Source organism: Clarias gariepinus, chromosome 1, assembly GCF_024256425.1.
Source record: "Clarias gariepinus isolate MV-2021 ecotype Netherlands chromosome 1, CGAR_prim_01v2, whole genome shotgun sequence".
Classification (NCBI taxonomy): domain Eukaryota; kingdom Metazoa; phylum Chordata; class Actinopteri; order Siluriformes; family Clariidae; genus Clarias; species Clarias gariepinus.
The window spans coordinates 27,229,726-27,250,661 of NC_071100.1; the positions used below are offsets into that span (position 1 = coordinate 27,229,726).

General features: G+C 37.7%; 1 protein-coding gene across 1 annotated transcript in view; it reads right to left on the reverse strand.

Moving 5' to 3' along the window:
• Positions 1 to 342: 342 nt before the first annotated feature.
• The window catches only part of pcxb (pyruvate carboxylase b), a 224,751-nt gene continuing 204,157 nt past the window's right edge, over positions 343 to 20,936 (reverse strand). Inside the window, exons 18-21 of the mRNA XM_053495657.1 lie at positions 19,265 to 19,444; positions 7,789 to 8,037; positions 6,404 to 6,544; positions 343 to 671 (exon numbers count right to left, since the gene is read on the reverse strand). Coding sequence (XP_053351632.1) covers positions 420 to 671; positions 6,404 to 6,544; positions 7,789 to 8,037; positions 19,265 to 19,444 — 822 coding nt within the window. The 3' untranslated portion in view covers positions 343 to 419. The remainder of the gene's footprint in view (positions 672 to 6,403; positions 6,545 to 7,788; positions 8,038 to 19,264; positions 19,445 to 20,936) is intronic.

Below are 20,936 nucleotides of genomic sequence, written 5' to 3' on the forward strand. Positions count from 1 at the left end.
ATTTACACTGACTAGATTAGTCATGGTAACAGGAAAAAAAAAAGAAAAAAGAAAAAGATCACTTCCAATACTAAAATAATCACAGTGGAAAATATAGCGGTGTCACATAACTAGATACAAAATGCCACAGATAGAATTTTCCTAGATGAATATGTGTGTTTAAAACTGATGAAAGAAAGAGAACCTCAGTCCTACACATAGTTACAATTTGTAGACAATTCAGTTTAAAATAAAAATATATTGCTGAATAAACTATTCATATTTTGGTTATTAAACCTGTCTGGTTTTTGCATTTATATTTAAAACGGCAGTATTTTTAAAATGTAATACAATTTAGGATGGTTAATAAACAGCCAAATATCATTATTGTTAGTGGCGGTGTGCTGTTTAACCCATGCCATATTCCTGTACTTTAACTTTTACTCTGTGATCTCCAGGATCAAATCATCCCCTTCCAGTGAGCTATCAGTTTTGACATACACCTTGGCCACAGTTCCTGTGAGTGGCGAGTTCACCACAGTCTCCATCTTCATGGCGCTGAGTACACAAAGGGGTTGACCTTTCTTCACCTTCTGACCTTCCTTTACCTTCACCTCCACCACCTTCCCTGGCATAGGGGCTCCCACTTGACCTTTGATGTCCTTCAAAGCCTTTGGATGGAAGTGCATCTCCTAAAGGGGAAAGTGCACACGATTGGGAGTACAGTGAGTAAGGAAATACTCCAAACACATCACTTCTGCAGTATATATGAGATTAGCACAAGTACGTTTTTTTTTTCTATACGAGATTAAAGAATTAAAACAAATCTATTTACCAATATGCACAAATGAATCATTATTCTAAGGGCAGCTATTCTGAGGTGGTAAATAAATGAAAACAATCTATATTTGACAAAACATTTAATACATTTTATAGGTAGAGTTATAGTATTGACAATGTAATCAAGATTAAACATTTTCTGTGGATTTACCCCCTTCTTACATCTCAATTTACAAATTTTCAGCCTGCTGTGTTGAAAAAGTGGCCTCCTTAGGTAATACATTTTCTCATGTCCGTTTCCGTCTTTCATTTGTACCCTTTACTTGGTTGGTGGATATATATATATATATATATATATATATACACACACACTACTGGTTTTTGTTTTCATATAAAAACTGGTCTGTCGTGTAGTATATCTTTTTTACAGCAATGCATTTATTCTCCTGTAATGTTATTTATTAATTTTTAAGTTATATATGAAAATACTGAATGATTTTGTTCATAATTATGCAGACATGATAAACATATATAACAAAATTGGTACAGCATATAATATGGTGCCTAAGACTTTTGCACAGTACTGTATTACACTCACACACATGGCCACCACACAAAAAAGTGAGGAGTGTTCCCATTGCTCAACTCTTTACCCATATTTCATGATTGAAATTCCCTATGAATACTTCTCCTTTGCGTTTTCCTGCTGCTGTCACTGGCAGTGTTTTGCTGCAGGTGGGAGTCATAAGGCTTTACTGCAATATGTTTTTAAACAAAATTAAACAGAGAGATAACACTACAACTTCCAAAAACAACGTTGTTCCTATAGTTACAGTGGGGAGGTGTGTTTGGGATCATTTTCATGCTGAAAGACCCAGGCATGTTTCATCTTCAATGCCCTTGCTGATGTTAGGAGGTTTTCACTTAAAATCCCACGAACCATGGCCCCATTAATTTTTTTACTTTACATGAATCAGTCATCCTGGTCCCTTTGCAGAAAAACAGCCCCAAAGCATGATGTTTCCACCCCCATGCTTCACAGTAGGTATGGTGTTCTTTGGATGCAACTCAACATTCTTTCTACTACAAACACAAAGTTCTATTTTGGTTCCATCTGACCATATGACATTCTCCCAATCCTCTTCTGGATCATCCAAATGCTCTCTAGCAAGCTTCAGACGTGCCTGGACATGTACTGGCTTAAGCAGGGGGTCACATCTGGCACTGCAGGATTTGAGTCCCTGGCGCCACAGTGTGTTACTGATGGTACAGTAGCCTTTGTTACTTTGGTCCCAGCTCTCTGCAGGTCATTCACTAGGTCCCCCCGTGTGGTTCTGGGATGAGATCTTGCGTGGAGCCCCAGATCAAGGGAGATTATCAGTGGTCTTGTATGTCTTTTATTTTCTAATAATTGCTCCCACAGTTGATTTCTTCACACTGAGCTGATTACCTACAGATTCAGTCTTCCCAGCCTGGTGCAGGTCTACAATTTGGTTTTTGGTGTCATTTGACAGCTCTTTGGTCTTGGCCATAGTGGGGTTTGGAGTGTGACTGTTTGAGGTTGTGGACAGGTGTCTTTTATACTGATAACGAGCTCAAACAGAAGCCATTAATACAGGTAACGTGTGGAGGACAGAGGAGCCTAATAAAGAAGTAGTTACAGGTCTGTGAGAGCCAGAAACATTGCTTGTCCGTAGGTGACCAAATACTTATTTTATTTATTAATTCATTAAAAATCCTACAATGTGATTTTCTGAATTTTTCTCTTTTTTTGCCTCTCATAGTTGCGGTATACCTATGATAAAAAATACAGGCCTCTCTTATCCTTTTAAGTGGTAGAACTTGCACAATTGGTGGCTGACGAAATACCTTTTTTTTTTTACCCCACTATATTTACACCTATGTATATGACATTATACAGTACCATGTTATGGTTCTTGATGGGGAGTGTTCACACTACTTTAGGGTCAAGTTTACTCTGTTCAAGTGCCCTAGTCCTTTGTGAAAGCAGTCTAAAGTGTTTTGATCCAGATTTACCATTTGTTAAACTGACATCTTAGAAAGGCACAGCAGCATCCATACTTTCTGAGAAGACTTGAAAAGTCTTACCTGTGTTCCATGATACTGAAGAATACATGGTTACAAGGATAAACATGTTTAAGTTCTTATTTGTACAGTATATACAAAATAATTATGGGTGGGGTATACAGTAGTGCAATGATAAGCATAATTATTGACGGTGCAAAGATGCATAGTGGTAAAAAATGAAGTAGTGCAATATAAACAGAAAGTGACAGTGCAGTAATGTGTTAGCTAACAGTTTATGATCAGCTGTTCAGTGCAGTAAAAGCCGCAGGAAAAAAGCTATTTTTCAGTCTGTTGGCACTGATGCATCTGTAGCGCCTGCCGGATGGTAGCAGAGTGAACAGTCTATGATTTGGGTGAGAGGAATCTCTCATGATGCCTCCTGGCCTTTGCGGACAGTGTATCTTGTAAATGTCTTCGAGGCTGGGTAGCTGGGTGCCATTGATTCGTTGGGCGTTTTTTACCACCCTCTGAAGCGCTTTACGGTCCCGAGCAGTGTAATTTCTGTACCACACTGAGATGTAGTTTGTAACAACTCTCAATGGGCAAGGCGGTAAAACATCTTCCAGACATGCTAATTCACTGCAATGTCTGCATAGTTACTGCTTTAAACTGTATTATACTGTACACCATTACAGACATTATATATACACTACCGTTCAACAGTTTGGGGTCACTTGCAAATTTCTTTGTTTTAGTTTAGTGATTAATTTGATACATTTTACAACAATACTGGGGATTTACAAACTATAAAATAACACATATGGAATTAGGTAATTACGTAACAACAACAAAAAACAACAGTTAATTGTTATTTTAAGACACAGAGGTCAGCCTTTCTGTAATAGTTCTTGCAAGAACAGTATTGTCAAGTGCATTTGCAAAGTCCGTCAAGCACCATAATGAAACTGGCTCTCATGAAGGCCATCCCAGGAGGGCGAGACCAAAACCTACCTCTGCCGCAGACGAGACGTTCATTTAGAGTTATCAGCCTGAAAAATGACCAATTAACAGCACCTCAGATTAGAGGCGTTATAAAGTCTTTACAGAGCAGAAGTAGCAGACACGTCTCACCATTAAGAGTTCAAAGGAGATTAATGCATTTTTTGGACGCCTTCAGCATTCCTTTACAACGTAGAAAGAAATAAAAAATAAACGATCATGGAGTTAGAAAGTGACCACAAACTTTTGAACGATAGTGTATATATATTTATATTCCACATCTTTATTACCTAATGCCTAAGGCAATGTACACCTGCTGTTTACTATAGCACATTCACTTCACAATGTTGCACAGTTATACTGAACATTACTATTTCACTATATACCATAACGTCTGTTTGTATAACACATTGTATTTATTTATTGTAAATAGGCTACTTATGTACTTCTGGTTAGATGCTAACTGCATTTCACTGGCTCTGTACATGTACTTAGGGCAGTAATAATAAAAGTTTAATCTAATCTAATCTAATCTAATCTAATCTAATCTAACCGTACATAGTCAACATGATCTCTGGAGATCAAGTCATGTTGATGTTTTGGTGAAATATATATTTCTTTTCTTTAAATGGAAATGTTAAAGTGTATTATGGAGTCAAAGCCTAATTTGTTGTCAGGACCAGAGTTTTTCTTTTTTTATGGAAACCTTGAACACTAATCAGCTAATTATTCGGCAGGAGTTCAATAAATAAACTCATGAAGATACAGCCTTGCAGCTTTAGGCAATGTACACATCAGCCATCAGAACAGGGAAAAAGGGGATCTCAGTGACTTTGACTCTGGCATGATTGTTAGTGCCAGATGGGCTAGATTGGGCATTTCTGCAATAGCTAATCCACGGGGATTTCCACACACAGCAGTTTAGAGTTGATTCAGAATGGTACAATAAAGAATAACACATCTAGTGAGCGGCAGTTGTGTGGGCAGAAAGATCCTGTTGATGAGAGGCTAACAGAAACTGGTAGACAGGCTCAAACTGACAGAAAGGCTTTAGTATTTTATATAACCACTCTGTGCAACTGTGGTTAGCAAAGAAGCATCTCAGTACAAATAAAACTTTAAAAAGGTGGATTGGCTACATCAGCAAAAGAGCATGTGGTTTTTTCATTCTGTCAGTGAAGAACAGAAAGTTGAATCTGCAGTGGGCACAGCCTCACCAAAGCCAGACAGTTGTAACCATGTTTGATAAATCTTGATTTCTGTTGATGTACACATATAGTAGGGTCAGCAACCAACAGTATGAACCCATCGACTAAACAATCCTTGTATTAACAGTCTAGGATGGTGGAGGTGGCTTAATGGTGTCGGTCATGTTTTCCTGGTACACTTTGCACCCATTAATACTAATCAATGCTACATAGCATTTGAGAATTGTTGCAGACCATGTTCATCCCTTCAAGGTTCCGATTGATGAATGGCTACTTCCATCATGGCTACATCCATCATGATAATGTACCACATCACAAAGTGTATTCATTAACATGACAGTAACTTCAGTGGAATTTCCAGTCACCAGACCTAGATCCAGTAGAACACCTAAGGAACTGTGTTGTGCAACACAAATTATAATACAGATGTGGTAGAAACATTGCATTATTCTTTTTAAATGCAGACCCCTTGCTTTAGAATGCATGAAGTCTCCTGACACCTGCTCTCATTTGTAGTATTACAGCTGTGCAAGTGTTCAGCCCAGGCCTCCAGGGTTGGGAATTGCAGATTTTACACTCTCCACTTAATTTGAAGTCAGGTGTGATGACATAGTAGTTCACATTACTTAAATAAGTCCCTTTCAGGGAGGCCCCTAATCTTGTATTTAAGTATTTTATTATGAGACTGAAACTGAAATCATTCACTGTTTACAAGTCTAAAGGGGGAAATTGCTAAATTGACAATCTCTCGTTACCTGATGTCAGCTGCGAAAACATACTGGCACAGTACTCTAATAATAATGAGGGATAAGCAGACACAAGAGATCCTTTACATTGAAGTTGTCAGATTGGCACATACAGTAGTGTTGACATGCTGTTGAGAGTCTATGATGTCTGTTTAAAGAGGTCGCAGACGTGGTACTGTTTCTGAAGCATTAAACAATATAGAAAAGGACAGATTGGCACTTTATCTTCTCAGTTTTATCAAAGTAATGACCGGCATCTGCTATGTGAGAAATTGAAGGGAAGTGGCATTTTTGACTGTTGCTGTAAAAGCTGCAAAGTGAGAACTTGTAATCTGACAAAATGGTTGGAAAAAAAACAAACTAAATAAAACAACTTCTCACCCATATATAGAGAGTGAAAAGATGGTGCCCAGCCAGTTGATGATTTAGAAGATGCTTAAAAGATAGTCTCTCAGTAATGAGATGCTATTACCAAAAATTGAGCTTCATTATAGTTTTGCTGGTTCTGCAGCCTAAACTAATGCTAATGAGTATGTTTGTATGAAAAGCTTATTGTTGAAGAAACTCAAAATTGAGAATAAGAATGTATTTTTAGGAGAATAAGAATGTGTCCTAGGTTCTTTGTTGAAGATTCTCAGCTTATTTGGAAAAAAACGTAATTACCTTCATAGCCACAGTGTCTTTGACGAGGACGGACCGCAGTTGACCATTAAGCTCAAAAAACACCTCCCTCTGTCCAGCTTTGTTCAGGTCGCCCAAAGCCAAAGCTTTGATATGTAGCGTCTTTCCTTTTTCCAACTCAACCTGAGTGACAAACAGAGGAAGAGGAAATGAACAAGTGAAAGGAACACATAATAAACCTCAACCTGACTGAGAGATGACCTATTTGCACGGAGCTAACTTCGGCTTCTGCCAGGCCTTGCGTCACATGCTGTTGGGCAGTGAAATTGGCACAGCTATTTTGAAAGTTGCACACGTCAGTGATTGCTTTATCTAGACCATGCTGATCTAACATAATCAGTGATGGCTTACATATTAGATAGGTTTTCTCTAAGGAATGAGGGAAACCAGAGTGCCAAAAACAATCTTTTTAGCAAGAAAGTACTATGCAGATTTTCACTAAAGACAATATTATGATTACTATCAAGAATGAAAAGCAAGTGTAAGCATATTTGGAAAATTTAAATCAAATCATTTGATCATGCTAACATGCTGCTCTATCCTCATCAGAGGAGTTTCTGACATAGGGCAAGCAGATGAGTTGAGTTAAAGTTCACTTGTTTCCCCCTTTCATTTGGATCTTTCTGTGTCTAATTAGCTGCAGAGGTCTGGCCTTTCATCTCCTCTCAGTATGTAACACATCACCATGTCCATGTCTATGCCTGGTAGGTTCTGCCCGACAGGAGGACACAACGTCTTTGTTCTCTGTTAAGGCAACTACTGTGGTGTGGATTAATAAGGATTTAGGTGAGAGGAACATTGACAAGGTAGGGAAAGCAAATGAAATGTTAAGCAAATGCTATGTCTGGATGAAGGCACACAATTTGTTTGCAGAATATTTGAGGTTAGGGGAATGTTGTTAAAGCTTCATATCTTGACATTCACTTTGCTAATAAAAGCTCATCCTCACTATCATCCACATCCACACAAACATTACACCACTCCAGTTAAACCTACTCTAGCACAAGGACAGGTCAGACCACTAAAGACCAATTTAGCACTTTTCTGTCATTGACATTGAATATTAAAATAGGAGGAATAAGGGTCCAGCTTTTCGCCAGCAATTCAAAGGTCAAATCTCTTTGCACTATAAAGAGGCTGAACTGGATTTGCCATAGACCTATCTGCAAAGAAGGCTTAAGAAAAAAAGAATAGGGAACAGTAAAGACTTTCTCAGATACAGGTATCATTCGAGCACCTATAATAATTTATGGCAAACATGCACAGCAAGACAATGACAAAAACGTAAAAGGACACAGTCAGAGCACAAGAAAGAAATAGAAAATGACAGTAAGAGGGGTAGAATGAAAAGAATGGAGGATCATTACCTCGAACTCCTCTGCGATTTTTGGTCCATCCAAAAACAGTCGTGTGTTGAGACAGTCGACGGGCCCAAAATTGGAAGTGAACTCTTTAAACTCTTTAAATACTTTCGGGTACATGGCTGCTGACATCACATCTTCAGGAGAGATGTCATTGCCATGTGCTGCTCGTAGATCGGCCTCCAGTTTTTGGAAGTCCATGGGGGGCAGCGATGCACCCGGACGACCCTCAATCCGGGAAAGCGATTTAAGCACCTGTGACACACATTACATAAAAGGAAAGAAATATTTGTTTCAGCATTGCACAATTCTTTAAACTCTCATTAGGTCATGACAAGTGGAAATTTGGCAGTTTGTATGGAACTCTTCACAGTGGCAGGTTCAGATTTAAAATACTGACAGTGTAATTATGCTTTAATCTTCTCCATCGGCTCTTGGCATGAGGCATGATGAAGGAAAAAAATCCCTTTACTTTAATAATACATAGTACATTATGGTCTTTCTATCGGTTTTAAAACTTTTTAATGATTTTGAGACAAATCCATTGGCCTGGTCCTCTGTTTTGCACATGTATTGAAGCCAAAACTTTTGTTCATTAATTATTCAAGACTTATAAATAAAATAACTCAGAACTGAATACAAACTACCAGAATGCAATAATACACAAGTGTGTTGTCAGGAATATGAGCCAATCTAATGAAAAACTCTCAGATCAATCAAGTGCATCATTAACATAAGCCAAGACGATAAGATAAAAAGAGCAGGCAGGGTGGCAGATCAGCAAATTGTTAAGACCATGTAGGATGCCAGTGAGGTAGAGAAGTAATTGATCTTTGTCGAGGAAAGCACTTGTTTTAGCTAATTGAGCCTGGCATGATGACAAGAGTCACATTGACATTCCTTCGTTTTCTTTCCTTTTTTGCAGCATGAAGGTTAAAAGAAATAATAAACCTTACTTTTTAGAAAAAAGAAGCAAAAAAAAAAAAAACATTCTCCAGATCAGTGAGTCATGTTAAAAAAAGAAGTTTCTAGATATTAAAAGACAGCCATTAAAACAGACTGTGAAATTAATAGTCAGGCAGCTCATTATTCTGGAAAAATGTCTATGGGTTAAACGGTCAGCCACATGTCCACCATAAACACCTTTTGATTAATTCACCTGTTGGTCGATTGTGCACAATAATTACTGCACTTAAAGCATCCCAGTCGGTCTGAATCTGCAGCAGGCCTTTTTTTTTTAGAAGCTTTTGGATACATTTGCCCTCCATCGTCAGTGGAGCAATAGTTTAAAAGTCTGGGCAAATAACAAGCTACCCAACTCTCACCCAAAATCACTGCACTTTTTTTCATGCTTTAGAAGCACAAGTTGTTTTTCTTCTGTCCTCTTTGTGGCAATCCTGTAGATGTGTCATTTGTTCAGTTTCTCTCACAGAATCATCTTTCATTTAGAAAATAAAATCATTTTTGTAGGCAATGATGGTCACACAGGAGGCAGTCAATGGTTATGGGAACCAGTAAGGCTATAATCAATAGAAACATTTTTCCACTATGATGGTGCAGAATTTGTAACCAGGATATTAGACTGAAAGTAGAAGGAGTGCCGCCACTGTGATTTTATTTGCTCAAATTTATAGGCATCAGATAAAACTAGGTAGCAAGATGGAAAATCTTTTAGTATCCTGCTATTATTAACTCACAGGAAATTCAGGTCAATGTGTGTTTGAGAGACAGAGAGAGAAAGAGATAAGAGAGAGGTAGTCACTAATGGACATTATGTTCAGAAGGAAGTGAGAGGTGCAGGCAGTGCCACTTCACCATTCACACCTTCATTGAGCTCTCATTCAAACCAATCCATCTATCAGTATGATAAAAAGACACCGTTTGGAGCCAACCAGGATGTAACGGTTCTTGGGGAGTGTTTCAATTGTCTCAAAATTCAAATCTATAATGTGTTTTTTTGTGGAGTAAAAAACATTGTTAGTTAGAGACTGTTAGCAAATCTGAAATGTTCCAAATGTTCATTGTGATTGCTACTTCTGCTATCTCTAGTTGTTTCCACACACTACACCTGTCCCCCCTTTTTTTGTATGTGTTTATGCAGGAGATGTTTGAGCATACTTTTTTGTGACTTGTATTTATTCCCATTTAAATGAAAGAAAAAAAAAAAAACACCACGTCCAACAAAACAGCCTAATTTAATGAGAAATTGTCATTAAATTAAAGTCCAATTACACATATGTAAAAAAAAAAAAAAAAAAAACCTGACTTGTAAAAAATAGGCTCAGGGACTTTGGCCCAATCATCACTGATTAGCAAATTATTAGGATATAATGTGATAAAAGGATAAATACAACCCCTAGTTCTTCATGCCAAGCTGATCCCTCTTCCTTACCACTGCTAGTAATAAATATAAGTTGGCAAGAGGACGTGACCCATGGTTGACATTCGGAGCCAAGAGCTGGGGATAAAACCATTTGAGATATTTTTGTGTCAGGATCATTTTTATTTGTAGTTCCCTGGCAGTAAAGAATGCTTAGTTTGGAATGCTGCCTGGTGAGAAAAAAAGACAACCTCCTATAGGTTTCTTTTGATATGTAGGCTTGAAAACAGTGCACACTTACAAGTCCCACCACCTGTTGTGCTACACACATTGTCTGAGACTCCATCTTGTAGAACTTTTTACCTGAGTGGATTAATTAACACACATGGGCAACAGATAATCTTTTCAGAATAAGCATTATGCATACTGAATGTTGACATCACAACAAATTGCTGCACAGTTGTTTAACCTGTAAAAAAATATAGTAAAAAAAAAAAAATGTGAATAAGTAATTTAACCGCACTGAGATTTTGAATTTTGCATGCATTTGCATGTGCTCTAATAAATAAATTCAGCCCCTTGTTCTTTCAAACCAACTGCCCACTGATTCACCCCCTACCTCACACAATGATTAGCGGTGTCAGGCTACTAAACAGAAGTCCAAATTATGATTAACTGTTACTGAACTTCGTACAGATCTAACTTGGCAATATAAACCCCCAGCTTTCTGTTTATAGTAAAAACAAGATACAGCATTGCATAACAAATTATGCATTTATTTCAGTCAAATTAAGAGAAAATCTTTCTGTTATTTGCTCTGGTGTGGTTTTTGCATTGACCTTCTGCTGGCCTCTATCATTATTCTAATTAAGTAAACAGTCTTAATTGCATGTGTGCTTTTTCTTGATTTGTGTCTACATTAGATATTAGCTGCCATTAATGATTTAAGGAGCTAAATTATCATTTAGAAGGTTCGCCATATGAAATACGCCTACTGTACCAGAGCCATTATTCAGCCCACAGAGCAAACACTTTAAATGAAATAGGTTACATTTATACATTTCTAACTAAGTTGCATGATTCCTAATTGGACTGCAGTGTTGTACATTAATTTATTTTTGCATGACAGTATATTGACAGAATTTCTGGCTCCCATTTTCTGTGTGACGTTTGTCATTTTTAAACAGCCTCTAGATCTTTTATAATATCATTTGAAACATATCTTGCCAATATGCCTATCCTGACAATATTTTGCCAAGCAATCCATCTAGGAAAGTTCTTCACTGTAGGCATCTGTTTACGTCCTTCTAGGCTAGAAATTTGTAAGGTGGGTTTGTGTGAAGATAAAATGTAGAGTTTGGGGGAATATTTTGCAAAATATTGCAATTGCAGTCTGCCTCACAGCTGTTTTTAGTGCTTTCACACTAAAACCAAATCCATTTTTTGGTATATGCAGATTGTAATCAGTTTAAAATCAGTTTCCTTCCATGTAGTTTGAAGATTAAAAAACACATTTTTGCAAATCTGATTTAAACCACATTCAGAGGTGGTTTCCTGAAGATGTGTCTCAGACTGGATGCTCTACCCATTCATAATGGATTTCAAACTGTCCATTATGTCACTTATAACATACCAAGTTTAAGTTTCCAAGATTATGTGGTATGGTCATGGATCCATGGTTAAAAAAATGAGCAGGAAGACAATGGAAGAACTTAAGAAAATATCAGTTATGCTTATGTAAAAAAATGTTTATGACCTCCTAAAGCATAGTAGCTTAACTTTTTACAGAGCAGCTGATGTAACTGCATTATGAAAAAGGAGATCAATAGTCGTTGGACTTTGAATAAAGTGATAGTCAGGTGGCACTTTGGTGGGATGTGTCATTACAGGCAAAGCTAGCAGGAATGCATAAAAGCCGAGCAATATACAGGATGTGGAAATATCACTGTATGTGAGCCACTGGCAACCAATGCAAATAGGTTGACAACATGTTAGATTTGGGCTGCCAGTCTGAAAAGAGCCAAATCCAATCTGTGCCAGATTGTGTAACAATAGTCAATTTAATTAAACTTTATTATATTCCTTGATGTGGATTGCTTGGCCAGGCTCGAGTCCTGTCTCTGTGTGCATGGAGTTTGCATGTTCTCCCCATGCTTGGTGGGTTTCCGCCGGGTACTCCGGTTTATGTGTGTGTGCCCTGCAATGGATTGGAACCCTGCCCAAGGTGTACCCTGCCTCATGCCCTTAGCCTCCTGGGATAGGCTTCAGGTCTCCGCGACCCTGAATACAGGATAAAGTGGTATAGGCAATGAGTGAGAAAGTGAGAGTGAGTAGTTTGCTTGAGCAGGTAAGAACAGCAATTGCACTCAGGTGTGGACTAAAACAAAAGACTGTCTGAGTAAATTGCGCTCAGTCCAGTTCCAAAGCAAACCTTAATAGTTTTTGATTGCTGTGAATCGACCCTGAATTGACTCAACTGCAGAAAGTGGTTGCGTTGGGGTTCGAGCAGCAAAGCTCTAAGCTGTTAAAGCTCTAAGCTCTAAGCTAAGAATAGAGCTGCCTAAATATAATGTGTTCTCTGTAACTTAAACACTTGATACACTGCACAAAAATGTTCTATTATATGGGTAGTTTCTATTATATGGGTATTTTGTTATTGCTCTCTGTGTTTCAGTAACTACCAAAATTCTGTTTAGCATTAATTTCTGTCCTGTATTTCTGATCAATTAATAAATAAAACAGCATAAATGATGAGCATACATTTTTTAAATACATTTTAAGCCCTGTTCTCTCAGATACTGTAGTTTGCTTTGTGTGAAAAGGAACCAAGTAACAAATGATACAAAAAGTACCAATTTTTTTCTGATTCTGAATCAGCAAGCAAACGAATTGGTGTGAAGACAGTTTTAAGCATTGGAACAAACTGCATCTTTAAGTGTGTTGATTTATGCCTTTTGCTTCGACACTATATCTGTGTTTGTTGTGTGAAACTAAATACAGTACAGATCTGTGATAGTCCGTAAGCTGGGAATACATAAAAATTCCCAAAGGAGGAATTAAAGTTATGCTGCAATTTTTTTTGTCTGCAAGAGCAAAGCTCCTCTTTCAAAGCTCACACACAGCTAAAACAGAGGCAGGGTCTGTAAAAGCACACATTCTGAGCTAAACTCTCCACTTATTTACTTCTACTCCTACTGATCCTACTCTAATCGAGCTAACCATTAGCAAATTTAGTTAAGCTAATGCTGTTCAGAAACATACATAAAATACACCGATTAGTGCATGGTGAGTCTCTCTAAGGACTGCCTTGGAAGGTTTTAGCAGCTTTTTCTCTCAGTAGAGGAATGATACACAAAAGAGTGCTCGCTAATGTTATTAGTCACAGAGGATGCAGTTCATAGATGCCGCCCACATATCCCAGTCACCCCTCGTTAATTTGATGGCTTTTGTGACTATTTGCAAGAAGAGTCGTGAGTGCTGGTGTGGGTGCACACAGCGAGAGTGGATGCAGAAGAGCAGAAGATGGCAGGTTGGGTTTGAACTGAAGCAAAAGCTGTGGTCTTCTCCAAAGTGTTTAATTGGAGTGTTGTTTGGTTTATGAAAGTGACTGATAGAGTGTTTTGGGATACAATGGGGCCGCTTTAGTTTGATTTTCTCAGCTCTCTGAGGATTTAGAAAAGAGGCTCATTGTGATGGCTTACAGCAAGAAATCAAAGTCTTTTATATGCTAGTCGACATAATCCTCTATAATAGACACACACAAAATGAAAAATCCGTTAAGCCTGCATTTCTAAATAGGACGTGCGGAAGAGATTTTAATGCTAGAACTGCAAAGATGACTATTATTGAGGATTGATGGATTGATGATGAAAACAATGACACTCGAATAATCTGGGAGTTCATGTTTCTTTCACTCTAACACAGTGTGTTTCTGGAATGCTTATCAGTGCTGCTCTGGTGGCTCACAGCAGGCTGGACCCGTCTATCCCACTTAATCTGGATGAGCCGATTCCGAGGGATAGGACACTCGAGTGCTCAGGCCTCTCTCCTGTGATCTCTAGTGCACCACATGGTCATTGGTTAGTGCTCTCAACCACACAAACACTCTCCTACATATTTGTAAGTGCTTGCACACAAACAACAAATAAACAAATATACTGTATACAAACGTGCATAATGCTTTCAGGTAAAGTAATGTATGTTTGATGCAGTATAATCAAAAGCTGGTCGGTAGTATTAAAAGGGCATCAAAAGATAGCATGTACTAGGAAAAAGTACATCTCCAAGGCAGAGGAAACAACAGCTGAATTCACTAGTGCAATGCACTCTGGGTAATGTCCTGTTCAAACACATAGAGCCCAATGAATACTAAAATGCTTTATGTAACTCAGAATAATTTTAAACATAACATCCTAGGGCATTTGGAATACATTGCTGTCACTGATTGAAGACATACTTTGTGTCCATAGCTTTATTTTGTTATATGTTTGAAAAGCAAATAAAAAGGCTCAAAGATGCTTAAAGCTCTGAACATCACAGGCGTGTTGTTGATTGGCTGCAGCTTATGGCCATGACAAGGAAAAATAATGTACCTTTTGCACTACTATCTAATTTACTTGGCAAAAATTATTCAATGCATGGTTATAGGTAGGAGTAAATATGTCTTCTAAATGAATGAGCTTCCTTTATAAACTAATTATTGCCATGCAAAGCTAACATCAAATCTAAAATAAAAAGTACTGTATGAAAATGCTCAATAAGGATGTACCCAGAGTAGCATTAATTTTTACTCAAGCTTTTGTATTCATCACAAGAGAGACAAAACACATCCTAAGGACTTTCAGTGGGATTATGAGTAGCACTCTGTAGTGGCCAGTGCATGTGTGAAATGCTTTCACAATTTAAATCCTGTAATATGACCGTACCATCAGACAAGAAAAACGTAATGGAATGAATCATCTGGTCCTTCAGTACATTAAGGTAGTCACCTGACTTCATTTTATCACGACATAACATTACTGAGTCTGAAGCAACTCCAGATCACAACACTGTATGATGGGTACCTTGCCTTATGATTTTCCCTTCTTAACCTGATGCCCTTATCGCTCTGGAATAGGGTCAAATTGGACTCCACAGACCACATGACATTTTTACATTTCTCCAAAGTCCAATATTTTGCTCGATAGCAAATTAATGCTTTTTTTTTTTTATTAGACTCACTAACACATGGTTTGCTTAATATATGCAGCTACACATTTGAGTGTGAAAATGCTCTTAGCTTTACTATTAAAGTTGTGATTTCTACTGTAATTTTCTACTGTAAGCTTCACAAAGCGTTTAAGTGATCTCCAATCGTGGTTGCTCATGGTTTTTATCAGTCCACATTTTTTTCTGTCAAATTAATGTTTAAGCACTATCCTTCCAGGTTTTAATAATACATTGGACAATTCTTAACCCAATTCTAGTCATTTTAAATCTCCTTAGCTGCTGTCTTTGCTTGATGGCCCTTTGATACACAGTAACATATTTTTCACAACCACAGGTTATGTCTTTAAATATGGTTGTTAAAAAAAATGAGAACCTCACTGTGCCAGTTAGGTGTAAAAAAGCCAGCTGAAACATAAACATCACTGGAGTAAGTATCCATTTAAAACTCTTGAGTAATTGATTAAATAAATCCAATCAGCCGTAGCAATAACATAGTTGTAAAAATACTAGAAAAGTATGCTTGGCTTATTTATTTATTTCCCAATTTATCTCCCTCTTAACCACGTGACGACAGCACCACCGCATCTTTTCAAACTGCTTGCCCAGCTGAGGACGGTGTAACACACTCGGAGAACCACTCCTTCAGCTTGCGCGAGCTCACAGACGCCCCTGATTGGCTGTAGAGCCGTCATTAATGTGGAAACAAAGTACCTCTCATCCCACCCCTCTGAGAGAGCTCGGCCAATCAACTCTCTCTAGACCTCCAGCTGCAAGAGGTTACAGCATCACCGGGGAATCGGACCAGCGATCTCCGGATGATAGGGCGAGCACTTTACCACTGCGCCACTCGGAGTACTGTATATATATATATATGCAGTGTCTACACATGGTAGATGGTGGATTACAAACAAACTACATACCAGTCTAATTAAATTGAAACATTTAAACATAGGATTTGATTAGTGCGTAAAATTAGCCGATTTTTAAACACACAAATATCATCACATGATCATTAACTTAGTAACGTCTCTTCCTTTTTTTTTACTATTTACTCTTGTGGAAATTTTAAATGAATCCCAATGTAGTCAAGTGAGGTAAAAAAGCTGAGTACTTAACCCTTTTGACAAGGACAGTATTAATGATCCAGAAACAATGGACTTTTGACGCTCCTATTTATGTGCTTATTTTTACACCCAAACTCGAATTTCTCTTTTGTCTTTCTATCAATATGCCTTCGCCATGTCATCTAACTCCACCCCCTTGAAAACTAAACTGCTCAATTGAATGGTGAAAAGGTTTCATTAATCTTTATGTCCCTCTCTTCTCCATCACTCTCTCTCTCTCTCTTTCTCTCTCTCTTCATCTCTCTCACAGCAGTATGCTAAATGTGCATGTCAGTCTTTGAAGGCCAATATAGTGTTCCCTGCAGGGCCCTGTATGGAAATGCTGCCTTCGTTGACAAACACCATTTGATCTTTTAGTTTGGGCTCCAGGGTGTTATGGTCCTCGGGGATCAAGTGTGTTTGACTGAAACGGAAATCCAGAGAAATGGGAGGGTTTTTAAATCTGACTAGCCCTCTGCTAGAAAAAGGAACATCATCAATGTGACAGCAAAGCGGTTTAAAAAAGGTCTCCCTCATAACTCGATAACTTAGTTGCTTTGTAGTGTGTATATCCTGGCAGTGTCAGTCATTTCCCTCCACAAAGATCTCATTAACCAGCACAGCATAGCACTCACCAGGAAAAAAGAACAAGCATATCAAATGACAAGTGCGGATGAGGAGGGATTTACAGAACAACACCTTTCTGTCTTTTTCAAACACCTGTACACACAATCAGGTGCTACTGCAGTCTCAATTTCCTAAACTGACACAAGGGGTTTGTTTAAAGGATAGAGATGTTACTTACTTCACAGCTACTGCTAATAAATTCTGGAAGTGAAAATTTTTAACTATAATCTGGTAAAATAAATTTATTGAATACTAGACATGTGTACTTATATGTGGTGTATATAGAGAGCAGTGTAATAATTCTGTTAAACCTCAGACTTCTACATTATCATTAAAGAGCAGTAAATTAAAGTTGCTGTTTGTGATGTTTGAGGGAAAGCCTATAAAGGTTTTTCTATGCATTTCCTCAAAGCTGGGAATCAGAGATTATCAAATAAACCCTTTCAAAATCTTCATAAAGCATTAAAAACATAAATTTTGCAAGAAATTTGCCCAAGAAAACGATTTGAGCCTGTTGGCTGTACTTATGGCAGATTATGGAACCGTTCAAAGTTTACCTATTTTTTTTGTGTGTTTTTTTTTTTTTGGATTTGGTAAAAGATTGAGTGAAGACAGAGCACCATGGATCCCAAGAATGTTATGAAGCATGTCAACAAGAATAAAATTGAGCCACTTTCAATTTACAGTAGTTTTTAAAACGGTCGGTGCTAAGAGGGATCATAAATTAAGGTTAAGTGAGGTTTAATGTCTATGTATTCCATATTTCACTTCATTTTCATGTCTCCCAATCTTTTGATTGTTTTTATAAGAACCAACATAATTATAATGTTGGAAACTGGTAAATTTGCTAACATTTTTGGTTGGTTAAAACGGATTATCTGCAGAAGAAGAATATATCGGTAGAAGGATGCTGAGGTTGGAACTGCCAGGCAGGAGGTCTAGAGGAAGACCAAAGAGGAGATTTATGGATGCAGTGAGAGAGGACATGAAGTTAGTTGGTGTGAGAGAAGAGGATGCAGAGGATAGGGTTAGATGGAGGCAAATGATTCGCTGTGGCGACCCCTGAAAGGGAACAGCTGAAAGACAAAGAAGAAGAAAACGGATTATCTGCATCTACATTTTTCCTATGGAAAAATATGTTTTGCAATATAAAACTTCACCTTAAGAACTCGCCTCCGGAACAATAAAATTTGCATGGTGAAGTACCACTGTAGTTTATTTAACTTTTATTTATTTACAAATTTCTTTGGCCCAGAATTTCATTGCCCAGCCTAGTCTATGAACACTCTCTTATAATAATAATAATAATAATAATAATAATAATAATAATAATAATAATAAAAGTTTATTATATTTGATATAAAGCAATAAGTTCAAAATGTTATAGAATTCTGCCTAAATACTGTATGTGATTTCATACAATGGAGAGAGTAGTGAGTACTACTGTATATACTGTTTTTTATGGAAAATACACATTTACTAAAAATTAAGTTAATACGTGCCTATTTGCCTTATCTTTATTAGTCAGTTTGTGTAATAACAGCTATAGGCTCTATTCCAATTACATTTGGAGATTTACTGTATATGTGGAACACATCTTTAACTGGAAAGAAAATAAAGTTGTTTTAGTTAAATACTGTTATTTAGAGACCAATTCTTGGACCAGCTTGTTCTTGCTGATAGGAGGATTTTCTACACAATACAATACTAAACACTTCACTGGTATACACTAGGAGAAGGCCTTATTAAAATGTTCTTTCTCTCCCTAAGACACATTGCCACTCTAAACACAGAGAGAGGGGAAAACAGACAAGCCTTCAGTCTCCTCTTTATAAAATTAATTAACCATGTAGCATCTTGACAACAATGCAGTGACAAAATTACAGCTCAAAATGCTAATTGAGGTTTTTAAACCTTTCTGGTTGAATAACATCAGGTGCCTTTTGTCTGTATGCATTTATAGTCCAGTCAACCCTCACAAGATGTATTGCTTGAGTGCGGGTGTATTTCATGCATGGATTCAAAATGATGAAAGATAAAACAAAGATATTGAATTATTTGGAAAACCATGATTCTATTCAGGGATCACTTTCACACAATCCGTGCGGCATTGCTCATAAGCAAATCTTGTGTATACAGTAATTAAAACCCTTAGGGGTCGACAGCATTGTAGTGTGGTTATGAGTGTGTGCCCGTATGTTGTCGAATGAGTGTGGTCTTTTACCTTTGACCTGAACGGCTCAGGAAAGCCTCCGTGAGGAATGCCAATGTATCCCTGAAGAAACTCCACCACTGACAGAGGGAAGGACAGTTCATCTGCCCTCTCTTCTACCTCTGCTCTGGAAAGCGAGTTTTGAACCATGAACTGTGCTAAGTCTCCCACAATCTTAGACGACGGAGTCACCTGTAAGGACAGAAAGAAATTACATTTTGCCTTGTTTGCATTGTTAATGAAGATCGCTATCCTGTGAAATGGCAAGGTTCTATTGATGATGGACATAATTCCCAATGAACAAGCAAGAGCAAAATTAGAGAAGGAAGAATAAAAGAATTCAGAAGAGTGAAGAAAAGACAGTACAGATCAAAGACATGGAGCAGGTGGGTGTTTGACAAATGGACGAGTGAGAGGTGGTGGAGGGGAGTGGGGCACCGGATAGACATGAAACGTTAAATGTCAAGACGCCTTTCATTCACGCTAAAGGCTTCATATTTCAGCCACGTGACACATCGTCATGTTGCCTAACAGCTAACTGGCTGGGCTGCTGAGATAAGCAAAGAGACCACTATTAGTATCTTTGTTAAGGAAAATATTTTGACAAGCTTGTGATTGTATCATCCTGTGCCTTCACATGGAGAACAGGAGAAGACACATGATGAGTGTGGGTGCATCCCAAAACTTTAAGTGATAGTTCAATCCTACATCCCACATCCTGAATTCAGCCTGTGAACTTGAGAATTGATTGACTTACACCATCTGCACATCATTTTACAATGCACTGGAAGGACTTAAAGTGAGATTAGAGAAAAGGTGTTTAGATTAAGGATAAAATAACAATTTATTTGGTTATATTATGTTATGTTATAAAAGCTTTCCCTTCAAATTTCAATAAATTCTAAGTTAAAAAACAACAAATACAATTGAATATGCAGTTGGTGAAAGTCAATTGAAATATGTCTCAAAAAGTATATAAAAATATGACTTAGAGAAGAACATAGCCATATGTTAAAGTCAGGTGATGAGCAGAAATTTACAGCTATTAAGCATGCAAATAATGCTTTAAATTAAGTTAATTCTGTACATTGGCCTATTCCTTGTTCTCTGTTACATAGTAAATTCATCGAGACATGCCATCAGGTGAATTCAGGTTAGTTCCTTTAAATTATGCTTCAGTGGGCAAGGATGTCTCATTTGGTAAATGAGTTTATTCTTGTTTTCCTAACATGCTTTTCTAACTTGCATCTTGTTTCCCTCGGGAAAGGAAAGAAAACATAAAGGTGCAATTAAAACTTCCTTTTTTGGTGCTCACTACTTTGGAAGTTTTGAATGTCACCGAGTTCATGAGGATCGACTTACTATTGACGTATCTCTATGGCAGAGCCCATGAAAATTCCCTTTACAGTCAGGACTGTTTCTGACAGTCCTTTCTTTGATTTGTCATATCAGCTGTGTGAGATGTGAGCTGTCATGCAATGATAGACAGATGCAGTTACAGGCCAGTCATACTTTGCTGAAGGTTTCCTCTCACAAAATATACCAAATTGTACAGAATACTCAGTCTCAGGAAGCAGGCCACAGTCTTTGGATCAGCTAATCACATAGACTGAAACCAGGCTTGAATAGGCAGAATAACATACAATAGTAACTGTTTGGCAAAGTGTTGACAGAAAAAAACACA